This window comes from Podarcis filfolensis (genome assembly GCF_964270895.1).
Source record: "Podarcis filfolensis genome assembly, chromosome: 3".
Taxonomy (NCBI): domain Eukaryota; kingdom Metazoa; phylum Chordata; class Lepidosauria; order Squamata; family Lacertidae; genus Podarcis; species Podarcis filfolensis.
The window spans coordinates 120835752-120849668 of record NC_139606.1 but is presented as its reverse complement, the minus strand read 5'-3'; the positions used below and the strand labels follow the sequence as shown (position 1 = coordinate 120849668).

The window sequence follows — 13917 nt, the reverse complement described above, 5'->3', positions numbered from 1 at the left end:
GTGACGCGTGACTATGGCAGCAGCCTCTCCGCTGCGCCTTTCCGCTGCTCCCTGACCTGCTCTTTGGGGCTGGTGGTGGGCTTCCCCCCGCCAGCCCCAAAGAGCAGGTCGAAAGGAACCTTCCAAGGTAGCCGCCTGAACGCACCTTAAACGGCACCTTGTTTTAGAGTGGGAAAACAAGAGGGGGAAAATTCTCCCACTCTCTGTGCAGCACCTCCTGCCGCTTCGCTGAAGGGGCGCTGGGCAGAGAACGGAAGAATTTTTTTTCCTTGTTCTCCCCCCTCTAAAACAAGGTGCGTCCTATTGTCCGGTGCGTCCTATGGTGCGAAAAATACGGTAAATATTTCTTTCGTTTCACTTGCTGGGTGTTTGGTGGAGGGCAAGGGGAGCCATGGGGCAGGGTCCAGGATACTCAGATTCCTGCCCCCAGACCTCCCCTTTCATGATGTAACTGTGATGTAGTTTGGGGGGTGTAACATGGGGATTAGCAGCTAATAAAAGTTTGGGGGCTCTTTTGTTTGGGGCTTCCATCTTGTTCCACCTGGTGGCAGCTGGGAGTCCTGTCGCGACAGTCTTCAATCAAGACCAAGCCTCCTGGCTGCTGTTTTGCTCTGGTATTCCTGGCTGGTGTCCTTGGTTTTTGTCCAAGGGAGCTCTCAGATTTCACCGTTAACACCCAAAAGGGGCACCTGCTTGGCCACTTTGAGAACAGGATGCTGACCTAGCTGGCCTCTTTCTCTGCCCCACTCCCACCAACACCCCCCACCCACAACCTCACAGAGAAAGTGAGGGAAGAGGATGGGAGAACAGAGATGTAAACGTCCAGCCAATTTATTTGCAGCCTGGAACGAAGCAACACAGACCAGCTGTGTCCCGCTTGTGGAGTAGGATAAGGAAAGCAAAGGTCCCTGCGGGAGAGTCCCTTCTCCAGCCCTCTGGCCACGGAGCCTTTTCTGCGCCAAGGCAAGCGGGCTGAGCGCCTTTGCCGAGGCCCTTAGGGCACGCTGCTCCTGTGGGATTTCTGCTTGGACGAGGCCTTCTTGAACTGTACCGGGGAGGGTTGCCTGGACAATTTCTTCAGCGCCCCGGACTTTTGGGGGCTCCGCGGCGCCTTGGGCGTGCCGAGCTGCAGAGACACCCTCCGGGAACTTTGCCTGGGGCTGGGCTCCAAGGCATTTATATTTGTGAGCAGAGAGTCTTGCCTGTGGAGCAAGATCCCCTCGTGGTTTGGAGGCTTGGAATCGTCGGGAGAGGACGAAGGGGACCACGGCATCTCGGGGGACTTGGGCAGGGCAGGCGGGGAGCCCTGCCTCTTGGGGGGCTTGACAGGTTTGCCTCGCACCTTCGCCCAGACGTTCTTGATGCAGAGAAGCAGCCGCTTCAGGATGTTGGGGCGCTTCTTGGGGGGCACGGCAAGCACCGTGCTGGGGGTCGGCATTCGGAGTTCCGGCTCGGGCTTCATTTTCGGTGGCGGGACGGGTTTTGGGACGCTCCGGCCGTGGTTTTTAGGCCTCATGTCCAGCCTCTCTGCCGACTGCTGCCTGTGCACGCGGACAACCTTCTCTGGGTCCCGAGGCTGGGGGGTGGCTGCCTTGCTCTTCCGCCGCTTGCCCTTGCTCCTGTCCGGCTTGGAGGGCAGCCCCTCTTTGCCCGGGCGCGTCCGGGAGGCGTCCGGCTTGCACACCAGCCCCCACTCGTTGGCCTCGGACCGCTTGATCTTCAGCAAGAAGCCCAGGCCCATGTGGACCTCGCCTTCGCGCACGCTCAGCCGGGGGTAGACCACCAGGGAAGGGCTGTACCGCGTGGGCGGGTGGGGGCAGTAGGGGGTGCAGCGGCCGCACAGCAGGCAGACGGGGTACTCCACGCACGGCCGGCCGCGCCCCTTCCCCAGCCCCTTGGCCAGGGCCTGGTGCAGGTCCTGCACGGCTTGGTCCTGGTCCAGCGACTCCACCAGCGCATGGGCCAGGCACGGGGTCTTGCCGGGTGGCACAGCAGGCTGGCACACCTCCTGCTGCACCTTGGCTGGGCCCAGGGCCAAGCAGGGCATCTCCAACTGCGTCTGGCACATGAATAACGGGTCCAGGACTGGTGGGCGGGTGGTGCTCATCATGTCGCGGATTGCCAGCGGCCTGGGGGCTTCGGGTGCAGTGGCGTCAGCCCAGCTCAGGCGTCGCACCTTGCGGTCCAGGGTGGCGCTGATCTCGATCTCCAAGGGCTTGGCCTTCGGGCTAGCGGCTCTTGCCTTTGGGCTGGTGGCTCTGGCCTTCGGGCTGGCGGCTCTTGCCTTCGGGCTGGGGGCTCTGGTCTCCTTGGGGTTGCTGTGGGGCCTCCGACTGCCCCCGACATCCCTCTCCTTCTCCTTGGGGGTCCCGGGTCTGCTCAGCTCCTTGGCCAGGGGGCTTTTGCCAGGGCCGAAGAGGCCAAGGAGAGTCTCCAGGCCCTCCTTGGCAGCCTCACTGCCCACCTCGCCCGTGGCCAGGCTCCGGAGGCTGCTGTGGCTCAGGGTCTTGCATACGAGGATGGGGGGAGTCAGTAGCTCTTCCCGGGGCGGCGTGGGGGGCCTGGGGCACGGACTGCGCACGTGGAGGGTCTTGGGCGGGCTCTGGCGGCCTGCCGGGTGGGGCTGAGGGGGTGTGCGGCTGCGCGACCTCTGGCCTGTGGGCAGCTGCGGGCTGGCGGCCCACTGAGGGACCCCCCCTTTGGGAGCTTCGAGGCTGACCACCCAGGCCCTGCCTTTGGGGCTGGGGTCCCGGCGAGAGAGCATTGCCAGCACTGCGTCCTCTTCCTTCTGGCGTTGCTTGGTGTGGACGTGCCAGTTGAGCAGCTCTTGGGACTTGTAGTCTAGGAAGCCGATCCTGTTGGGCGGTTTTGGTGGGTGGGCCGGGCCGCTGGGGTGTTTGTTGGTGGGGTGCCAGGGAGGGGGGGTGCAGATGCGCCTGGTGGTGGAGTCCGAGCAGGGCGTGGTGCTCCCCCATTGCCCCTGCAGCCGCTTCTGGTACAGGCTGGAGTCCTGCTTGGGGCAGGGGTGGGGCTGGTGGTGGGGTTGGTGGTGGGGCTGGTGGCAGACCACCCTGGGGGGTTTGGGGAGATGAGCTGCTGGGGCTGCCGCTGCTTTGTCCAGGGAGGTAGGAGCCAGGGAGGGGGGCACGGCTGACCAGCTGTAGCAGGTGGTGTCAACTTCGACCTCTTCCTCCTCTATATCTCCTCCTCCTCCTCCTCTTCCTCCTGAGGAATGGCCCCAGCTGCAGATGGAGGTGACGGACCCCATGGAGACATTGGATGGAGTCTGCGAGATCCTGGAGGGGGTCGGGTGGGAGAGGCAGAAAGGCAAAGGAGGTCAGAACAGGCCTTCTTTCGCTTCGTCTTGTTTGTCACCAGCAACAGAATGATATAAGAATGTTAAGGTCTCAAATATAGAATAAATACAGTGGTACCTCTGGTTGCGAATGGGATCCGTTCCAGAGCTCCGTTCACAACATGAGCAGAAAGCAACCCGCATCTGTGCGGGTTGTGATTTGCCGCTTCTGCGCATGCGCATGACGTCATTTTGCGCATCTGTGCATGCGTGAGTGGCAAAACCCGGAAGTAACACTTTCCGGTACTTCCTGGTCGCCGCGGGACGCAACCTGAAAACTCTCAACCTGAAGCAAACGCAACACAAAGTATGACTGTACTCATAAATGCACACATGTCTAAATATATGAACCACGTGTCTGAAATAGTATGGGAGAGCAATCCTGAAGCCATTTTGACCCTTCCAGTGACCTCAAATATTCCTCTGCAGGAAGGGAGGCAAATGGCGAAAGCCTTACCACTGTCCTTTTGCTTGCAAATCCTGTCTTAAGGGCGTATTTGTGTATGAATAGGGTGAGCCTGTGACCTGGATTCAGGAACTAAAGTATTAACCGCCACAAAAGAATGGCCAGACTGCCCAGGTAATGCAATCAGTGACCATTATCAGCTATCCTGGCAAGCAGGAGTTCTGCTGTAGACCGCCTCCTCCTGTGATGTATGTATGTTTTGGAGGGTGGCCTTGGAGTAAAGGGAGGGCAATTTCAAAAGTCTATATAAGGCCTTGCACATCATTGTTCAGGGTTCTCCTTACACCTGCGTGTGGGGAGCGGGGACCCTGTTGCAACAGTTTAATAAAGATCAGGCTTACTAGCTGCTTTACTTCTCAATATTGTTGGCCTCTGTTGTTTTCTCCTACCGACAGAGAACCTACAAAAGGACTCTATACAGCAGGGGTCAGCAAACTTTTTCAGCAGGGTGCCGGTCCACTGTCCCTCAGACCTTGTGGGCGGCTGGACTATATTTTGAAAAAAAAATAAAAATGAACGAATTCCTATGCCCCACAAATAACCCAGAGATGCATTTTAAATAAAAGGACACATTCTACTCATGTAAAAACACCAGGCAGGCCCCACAAATAACCTAGAGATGCATTTTAAATAAAAAGACACATTCTACTCATGTAAAAACATGCTGATTCCCGGACCGTCCGCGGGCCATATTGAGAAGGCAATTGGGCCGGATCCAGCCCCCAGACCTTAGTTTGCCTACCCATGCTATACGGGCTCAGATATCAAGGAAAGAAACAACTATCTGGCTTTTAGAAGACATCTGAAGGCAGCCCTGTTTAGGGAAGCTTTTAATATTGGATTAATTATTGTATTTAAACAGGCAGCCCTGTTTAGGGAAGTTTTTAATGTTTGGTGTTTTATTGTGTCTATAATATTCTGTTGGGAGCCACCAAGAGTGGCTGGGGAAGCCCAGCCAGATGGGCAGGGTATTATTATTATTATTATTATTATTATTATTATTATTTCAAAGAATAGTCCTAATGCAAGGAATTGTAGAGTTGGAAGAGTCGCTAAGATTCATCTAGTCCAACCCCCTGCAATGCAGGACAGCTGACGATTCAACCTCTGCTTGAAAACCTCCAAGGAGGGCGAATCCACCAGATCCCGAGGGAATCTCTTCCTTTGTCAAGCAACTCTCATTGTCGGATGCCAACTCTCACCAGCCGCAGCCAAGATAGCTGCCAACACCCTGGGGCCCTGGATGACCGACCATGAAGGGGCCAGGCACCCACAAATTTCAGTGCCAGGGCCACGCACACTGCATGGCACCCACGGCCTCAGGCACCCACGGTCACGGGGCCAAGCTGGCACTCCTGCCAGCCAGCGTGGCCCCTGGTCAGGGACCATGGGAGTTTTAATCCAATAAGTGACACTGTGTTTTCACCTTTCGCTTTTCTGCCATGAACCGCCCTGAGATCTATGCATGAAGAGCGGCATACGAATATTAAAATAGTAATGATCTGGAGGGCATCCGGTGTGTGTGTGTGTGTGTGTGTGAAGGCGTCTCTGCGCCAAGGAAGCTCGGATCTGCAAGCCCCTCGTACTGCAAGCGCATGGTGTTGTCTAGGAGTGCCTTACGTGCCGCTGATGCGTTGCATTTGCCAGGCGAGATACTGGATGTTCTTGTCCAAGGTGTGCAGAGTGCGATGCAAGCTCAGGGTCTCGCACGACCTAAAAAAGCCAGAGAAGCAGGGCAGCATAAGAACATAATAAGAGTGCTGGATCAAGCCAGTGGTCTGTCTAGATCAGGGGTCAGCAAACATTTTCAGCAGGGTCCCTCAGACCTTGTGGGGGGCCGGACTATATTTTGAAAAAAAAATAATGAAGAAGAAGAGTTTGGATTTGATATCCCACTTTATCACTACCTGAAGGAGTCTCAAAGCGGCTAACATTCTCCTTTCCCCTCCTCCCCCACAACAAACACTCTGTGGGGTGAGTGGGGCTGAGAGACTTCAGAGAAGTGTGACTGGCCCAAGGTCACCCAGCAGCTGCATGTGGAGGAGCAGAGACGCGAACCCGGTTCCCCAGATTACGAGACTACTGTTCTTAACCAGTACCACCACACTGGCTCTCACGAATTCCTATCCTCCACAAATAGCCCAGAGATGCATTTTAAATAAAAGCACAGAATCTACTCATGTAAAAACACCAGGCAGACCCCACAAATAACTCAGATATGCATTTTAAATAAAAGGACACATTCTACTCATGTAAAAACACGCTGATTCCCAGACCGTCTGTGGGCCCGATTTGGAAGGCGATTGGGCAGGATCCGGCCCCTGGGCCTTAGTTTGCCTACCCATGGTCTAGATGACTCTCAGTGCCTACACTCCTTTGGGGGACTGGGACAGATGATGCTTCCTGTCTGATTTTTCATAGAATCACAGAATTGTAGAGTTGGGAGGGACCCCCCGGGGTCATCCAGTCCAACCCCCTGCACTGCAGGAATCGAGGCTCACCTCTTTCCCGATTCTGTGCTTGTGTTCCATCTCACTTCCGTGTCTGTGCTGATGTCTCTTGCTCCTTCTAAAGGTGCTGCAAAAGAAAGGCAAGGAGGAGCCCGTGAGCCGCGTGGCGGCGCAAGCAGCAGAATCCCGGCTGCCACAGGGGTGGGGCAGGAAGGTGGGACGGCGCCCGCTGCTTACTTATCCATGCTGCTGGGTGCTTGGTCTGCTTCTTCTTGAGACAAGGAGGAACCTGTCAGAGAACAGCAAGGCGAAAAGAACAGAGCTGAAGGCAAAGCAAGGCGGTGGCAAGAGAGGCAGGGGAGGAAACGGTGAGCGGGACTGAATCCCTTTCGTAGTCTGCAGGGCCTGTCCAAGGCTTTCTGCCGCCTGAAGCAAAGTGCAAGGAGTTTCCTCCTCCCAGGCAGACGGCTGAATCTTATTTCAGCATCCTTCCTTACACCCCGAGGACAGCGGCCTGGTTCAGTGGGTGCAGGGCAGGTTGCATGTCACACAGGCAGAGCTCTGTCCTACCCTAAAGGTGAAGGGACCCCTGACCATTAGGTCCAGTCGTGGCCGACACTGGGGTTGCGGTGCTCATCTCGCTTTATTGGCCGAGGGAGCCGGCGTACAGCTTCCGGGTCATGTGGCCAGCATGACTAAGCCACTTCTGGCGAACCAGAGCATAATAATAATAATAATAATTTATTACTTATACCCCGCCCATCTGGCTGGGCCTCCCCAGCCACTCTGGGCGGCTTCCATAAAAACCCAAAATACAGTAAAATATCACACGTTAAAAACTTCCCTGAACAGGGCTGCCTTAAGATGTCTTCTGAATGTCAGGTAGTTGTTTATCGCTTTGACATCTGCTGGAAGGGCGTTCCACAGGGCGGGTGCCACTACCGAGAAGGCCCTCTGCCTGGTTCCCTGTAGCCTTGCTTCTCGCAATGAGGGAACCGCCAGAAGGCCCTTGGCGCTGGACCTCAGCGTCCGGGCAGAATGATGGGGGTGGAGACGCTTCTTCAGGTATACTGGGCCGAGGCCGTTTAGGGCTTTCAAGGTCAGCACCAACACTTTGAATTGTGCTCGGAAACGTACTGGGAGCCAATGTAGGTCTTTCAAGACCGGTGTTATATGGTCTCGGCGGCCGCCCCCAGTCACCAGTCTAGCTGCCGCATTCTGGATTAGTTGTAGTTTCCGGGTCACTTTCAAAGGTAGCCCCACGTAGAGCGCATTGCAGTAGTCCAAGCGGGAGATAACCAGAGCATGCACCACTCTGGCGAGACAGTCCGCAGGCAGGTAGGGTCTCAGCCTACGTACCAGATGGAGCTGGTAAACAGCTGCCCTGGACACAGCAGCGCACGGAAACGCCGTTTACCTTCCCGCTGGAGCGGTACCTATTTATCTACTTGCACTTTGACGTGCTTTCGAACTGCTAGGTGGGCAGGAGCAGGGACAGAGCAACGGGAGCTCACCTCGTTGCAGGGATTCGAACCGCCAACCTTCTGATTGGCAAGTCCTAGGCTCTGTGGTTTAACCCACAGCGCCACCCATGTCCCCTGTCCTACCCTAATTGCCATCTATGGCCGCTGCTTCACCCTGCCTCATGGTAGTGCCTGCCCTGTTAGTCTTGGTGTGCTTCAGGTTTCCCCCCAGTTTTTGTTTTGTTCCCCCCCCCCCTTAAGAACATAAGAAGCGCCTGCTGGATCATCTTGCCCAGGATCCTGCTCTCACAGGGCCCACCCAGATCCCTCTATGGGAAACCCGTACGCAGGATCTGAGCCCAAGAGCACCTTTGCCTCCTCTGGATCCCAACAGCTTGAATTCACAAGCCTTCCTGCCTTTGAATGTGGAGGCAGACCAGAGCCATTGTGGCTGGGAGCTATCCATAGCCTTCTCCTCCATGAATTTGTCCAATCCTCTTTGAAAGAATTGGCCCTCACTGCTTCCTCTGAAAGCATCAGAACAGCACAGAGGGAGAGAGGAGAGGAGGGTCATTTTGTCCGGCCAGGAGAAATGCTGGTGCAAAGAGAGCGCAAAGATGGATCTGTCCCTCTGCCTCCACTGCCAGAGGTGATCGGCATCTGAAAGCGCCTTGCAGCTAGGAATCACAAGCGAGGGGAGGGCTAGTTTCACAGAATTGTAGCATGGGCACACCCAAGGGTCCTCTACTCCAACCCCCTGCGAGGCAGGAATCTCAGCTAAAAGCATCCATGACAGATGGCCATCTGCTTAACCTCTGCTTAAAAACCTCCAAGGAGAGTCCACCACAGGGGAGACAACTTGGGCCCCAGGTCTCCGTCCCCCTGGACCTTGGAACCTGACTTCCAGTGGTACCGAAACTCACCTTCCAAGATCTCGACAGACCTCAGGCACCCACAGCCCCCCATAGTTGGTGCCCCTGGTCCACCATCTCCCGAGGGAGCTAAACATGTTTAGCCAGGAAAACTAAACGGTTGTTTTAGTCATATTTTCTATGAAGAAAGGTTTTAGCATTTACTGGCCTCAGTCCAGTATACCTGAAGGAGCGTCTCCACCCCCATCGTTCTACCCAGACGCTGAGGTCCAGCTCCGAGGGCCTTCTGGTGGTTCCCTCCCTGCGAGAAGTGAGGTTACAGGGAACCAGGCAGAGGGCCTTCTCGGTGGTGGCACCCACCCTGTGGAATGCCCTCCCACCAGATATCAAAGAGAAAAATAACTACCAAACTTTTAGAAGACATCTGAAGGCAGCCCTGTTTAGGGAAGCTTTTAATGTTTGATGAATTACTGTATTTTAATATTTTGTTGGAAGCCGCCCAGAGTGGCTGGGGAAACTCAGCCAGATGGGCGGGGTATAAATAATACATTGTTGTTGTTGTTGTTGTTTAACCTTTGGGACTTTTTTTAAAAGGCACATAAGAGGTGCCAGAATAGTTTGTTAAAAGTTTTTAAAATTATGCACGGCATGGAGAAAGCAGAGGGAGAATCACAGAATAAGAGTTGGAAGAGACCCAAAGGTCATCTATTCTAACCCCCTGCAATGCAGGAATCTCAGCTAAAGCTGAGCAGAGTCCACCTGTTCTACTGTCAAACAGCTCTTCCCATCAACAAGTTTTCCCAAATGTTTTGTCGGAATCTCCTTTCTTGGAACTTGAATTCTATCCCTCTCTCACAATGCTAGAACTCATGGAAACTCAACAACGCTGAATGTTGGGAGATTCAGGGCAGATAAAATGCAGCCCTCATTCATGCAGCGTAGTTAGACTGTGGAACTCTCTCCCACTTGCGAGTCCAGCAGCAACCGGTTGGTAGGCTATGCCGTTCTGGGTGCCAAGAACCAGAACCCCAGATCTCACCTGGGTCCAAAGGCTGAGCCTTACTTACCCAGGATATTCTCACGTTTTCGGCAGCCCAGTTACCGGCGAACAGCAACAGAAGCACTACCAGCAGCAGCAACAGCAAATGGCAGCTATTTGGGATGGCATCCAGCAGGTTTGCCAGCATGGTCTTGGGGCAAGGCAGCTGCTCTGACCGGACTCCAGGCAGGGAGTTCACAGGGCCCCTTCTCCCGAGGTAACGCTTGCATCACAAATGTCTTCTGTAGTCCACCCTGGTTGGCTCAGGGCCTCTCTGTGATCAGCCAGCCAGCAGCAGAATGGGTGGCATTCATCCAGCCCTCTGAGCTGGGCTGGGCTGAGAGCCAACTGCCCCCTGACCCCCAAGAGTGGCTCCTGCCCCACAGCTGAGGTTTCAATTCTGAAATGAGAGGACCTGAAACTCAAGCACGCTTGTGCTGGATATTGCAGACCCGCCAAGGCTCCCTCTTTCCCAGATGGACAGAAGCCATCCAAGTTTCTAATTTGAACAGGGAATGTCTTGCTTTTCTTAAAGGTAAAGGGACCCCTGACCATTAGGTCCAGTCGCCGACTCTGTGGTTGTGGCGCTCACCTCACTTTATTGGCCGAGGGAGCCGGCGTACAGCTTCCGGGTTATGTGGCCAGCATGACTAAGCCCTTTCTGGTGAACCAGAGCAGCGCATGGAAATGCTGTTTACCTTCCCGCTGGAGCGGTACCTATTTATCTACTTGTACTTTGACGTGCTTTTAAACTGCTAGGTTGGCAGGAGCAGGGACTGAGCAACGGGAACTCACCCCATCGTTGCGGGGATTCGAACCGCCGACCTTCTGATCGGCAAGTCCTAGGCTCTGTGGTTTAACCCACAGCGCCACCCGCATCCATTTTCCTTAGGACGTTCCTGTTTTCACCAGAGAAATGTGGGAGGGTATGGAATAGGAGTCTCTGTTTTCACCGGAGAAATGTGGGAGGGTATGACATTGAAGGTGACCCGGAAACTACTCCCTAGTCCCGAATGGGGTAACTGTGCCCCTGAAGGACCAGGTGCGCTGCCTGGGAGTCATTTTGGACTCACAGCTGTCCATGGAGGCGCAGGTTAATTCTGTGTCCAGGGCAGCTGTCTACCAGCTCCATCTGGTGCGCAGGCTGAGACCCTCCCTGCCCGCAGACCGTCTCGCCAGAGTGGTGCATGCTCTGGTTATCTCCTGCTTGGACTACTGCCATGCACTCTACGTGGGGCTACCTTTGAAGGTGACCCGGAAACTACAACTAATCCAGAATGCGGCAGCCAGACTGGTGACTGGGACCACAGAACACTGGTCTTGAAAGACCTTCATTGGCTTCCAGTAGGTTCCTGAGGACAATTCAAAGTGTTGGTGTTGACCTTGAAAGCCCTAAATGGCCTCAGTATACCTGAAGGAGCATCTTCACCTCCATCGTTCAGCCTGGACACTGAGGTCCATCTCCCAGGGCCTTCTGGTGGTTCCCTCCCTGTGAGAAGACAAGTTACAGGAAACCAGGCAGAGGGCCTTCTCGGTAGTGGCACGCACCCTGTGGAACGCCCTCCCAGCAGATGTCAAGGAAATAAACAACTACCTGACTTTTAGGAGACATCTGAAGGCAGCCCTGTTTAGGGAAGCTTTTAATATTGGATGAATTATTGTATCTTAATATTTTGCTGGAAGCCGCCCAGAGTGGCTGGGGAAACCCAGTCAGATGGGCAGGGTATAAATAATAAATTATTATTATTATCATTATTATTATTACAATCATCATCGTCGTTGTCATACAGCTGGAGAAGGATCAGAAAAGGGCATCCGAAATGATCCAGGGGTGAAGCAACTACTCTACGAAAAAGGGCTGCAGCGTTTGGGGATTTTTAGGTAAGAGAAAAAGCAAGTGAGAGGTGACATGATAGAAGATTATGAAAGTGTGTGGCCAGGGGTACAGCATTGGGGGGGGGGCAGGGGAGCCTGAGCCCTGGGGCACGGTTTTTTTGGGGCGCAAGGATCCCCGTTCTGTCCTGCCTGCTGTGTTGCGTCCCTCCCTGCAAGGGCACATCACGGCCCCGCTTGCCTCCAGCGGCCATGCCTGAACCAAACCTCTGCACCCCGTGAGTGTGTGCCCAGCAGTGTTGGCGTTGAGGACTGGGCTGGCGCGGTGCCCTGGTGCGCGCCACCCCGCCTGGCGCATGCGCAGCTGATTACTCCAGTACAATCCTTGCATTTATAACCCACCTTTTCCTTCCAAGGAGGTGCACCTGTTTCTCCCCCCCTTTCATCCCAGCAACGACCCTGTGAGGCAGGCCAGGCTGAGAGGCAGGCCAGAGCTGGCCCCCAAGGTCACCTAGGGAGCTTCCTGGTCGAGTGGGAGGATTTGAACCCAGTTCTCTCCCAAATCCTGGTCCTGGACTCTAACCACTACACCCCGCTGGCTCTGGCATAGGTTGGTGTCACTTTTGCCACCCTGAGCTCGCCCTAAACTCCCTCAAGTGTGCTGACCCAAGGCTATTTTGAACCCTTGGTGAGGCTATTTCCCTGGACATCTTAGTTACAGCCCACTCTGGATCTTGCTGGACTGAAGATAAAATTAAAGTATATTCATTTCCGTCATTGCTGCTGGTATTTGTTTCTCATATGCTCTCGTTTTAGGGTATTGTTTGGTTTTTTAAAAAAACAAACCAAGGGCAGATTAAGTGCATCCAACAGATTCAAAACCCAATATTCGCACATTTAAAGTATTCTCCCCCCCTCTGAAAGCCTCATGGGTACTGTAGTTTGTTATGCTTCCTGGGAATTGTAGCTCTGTAAATTGTTCCCAGGATTTTCTGCGGGGAAACCATGTGCCATGCACGGGCATGGAATGACCATGGAAAGTCTATTGTTGTATTATTATAATTGTTTTATTGTGCCCTTCTTGGGGATCATTTATTTCTAATTATTACCATCACTAATTTATGTAAAATAAAAAAAGGAAAAACAATCCTTTAATTGCAACGAAGGGTTCAGCCAGCATATTTTTTTTAAAAAAACAACAATTAAAATAGCGTATTCACCCAGTGGTTTACCAGTTGCACTGGCTCCCGGTGGAGTATCGGGTCAGGTTTAAGGTGCTGGTTTTGACCTTTGAAGCCCTTTGTGGCTTAGGGCCCTCGTATTTACGGGACCGCCTCTCCTGGTCTGCCCCGCAGAGGACCTTAAGGTCCATGAATAACCATAGTTTAGAGGTCCCGGGCCCTAAAGAAGTCAGACTATCCTCCACCAGGGCCAGGGCCTTCTCGGTGGTGGCTCCGACCTGGTGGAATGTTCTATCCCATGAAACCAGGGCCCTGCAGGATTTAACCTTCTGCCACAGGGCCTGTAAGAGAGAGCTATTCCGCCTGGCCTTTAATTTGAATTCAGCCTGATCTTTTATTCCCCTTCCTTCCCTTTTTATGAAGATTACCCGCTCTGAGACCCCATAGCTAATTCTCCCCTGGTCTCCTCGCTGGCCCAAATAGGACTAATTTAGCCAGCTAGCCCTGGGGATCATCTAATGTTTATCGGATGGATTTCCCCCCCAAATTGATTTTTGAATTCTGAATTTATTGTTGTTCACATTTTATACTGTATTTTATGCTGTTTTTTGTTGCATCATTTAAGTGTTTTAAATTTGTTGTTAGCCGCCCTGAGCCCGGTTTCCTGAACTGGGAAGGGCAGCGTATTAATAATAATAATAATAATAATAATAATAATAATAATAATAATAATTTAGTAGAGCATGATCCTCTGAATCCCAGGGTCATGGTTCGAAAAAAATCCCCGTATTTCAGGGGGTCGGACTAGATGACCCTTGCGCCCTCTTCCAAACATACAATTCTATGAGTCTAATATTAATTTTATATCCCGACCTCCTCCTATAAACAACATGCGCGGACCTCCTTTCCTCAGCGCTTCGCCCCTCATACAACACCCCCGCCAGGTAGGCCTCGCAATGGCGAATCCGTTTCCCGCCGACCGCTTTTCTCCTTTCGGACTCCAACTCCCATCAGCCCCTGCGGCGACTCCAATGTCAGGGCATGACGGGAGTCGTAGTCCAAAATTGCCTGACGGGTCCCCACACGGCCTCCTCGTTCCCGAGGCGAAAGGTGGCGACTGGCCATGCCGGAGACGAGGGGATTTGAACCCGAGGCTCCCACCCGGGCGCCCCGCGCTCTCCTCAGCGAGCCCACTAGGCCGAACGGCCTCCGAGGGGCCCTTCCCAATTATTCCGAACTCTATGGAACGTGAGGGGAA

At 53.8% G+C, this 13917-nt stretch overlaps 1 protein-coding gene and 1 long non-coding RNA gene across 2 annotated transcripts in view; one reads left to right on the top strand and one right to left on the bottom strand.

Annotated features, from left to right (window-relative positions):
• The window catches only part of LOC310758910, a 71591-nt gene that overhangs the window by 37294 nt on the left and 20380 nt on the right, over positions 1–13917 (top strand). The window lies entirely within an intron of this gene.
• Positions 816–13888, bottom strand: PRR30 (proline rich 30). Its single transcript, XM_083605060.1, has 7 exons — positions 13560–13888; positions 11028–11134; positions 9674–10045; positions 6509–6560; positions 6323–6398; positions 5442–5534; positions 816–3296 (listed from the first exon to the last, which is right to left on the bottom strand). Exons 3-7 carry the CDS (start codon positions 9791–9793, stop codon positions 995–997), a joined length of 2643 nt encoding a protein of 880 aa, XP_083461186.1. The 5' UTR covers positions 9794–10045; positions 11028–11134; positions 13560–13888; the 3' UTR covers positions 816–994.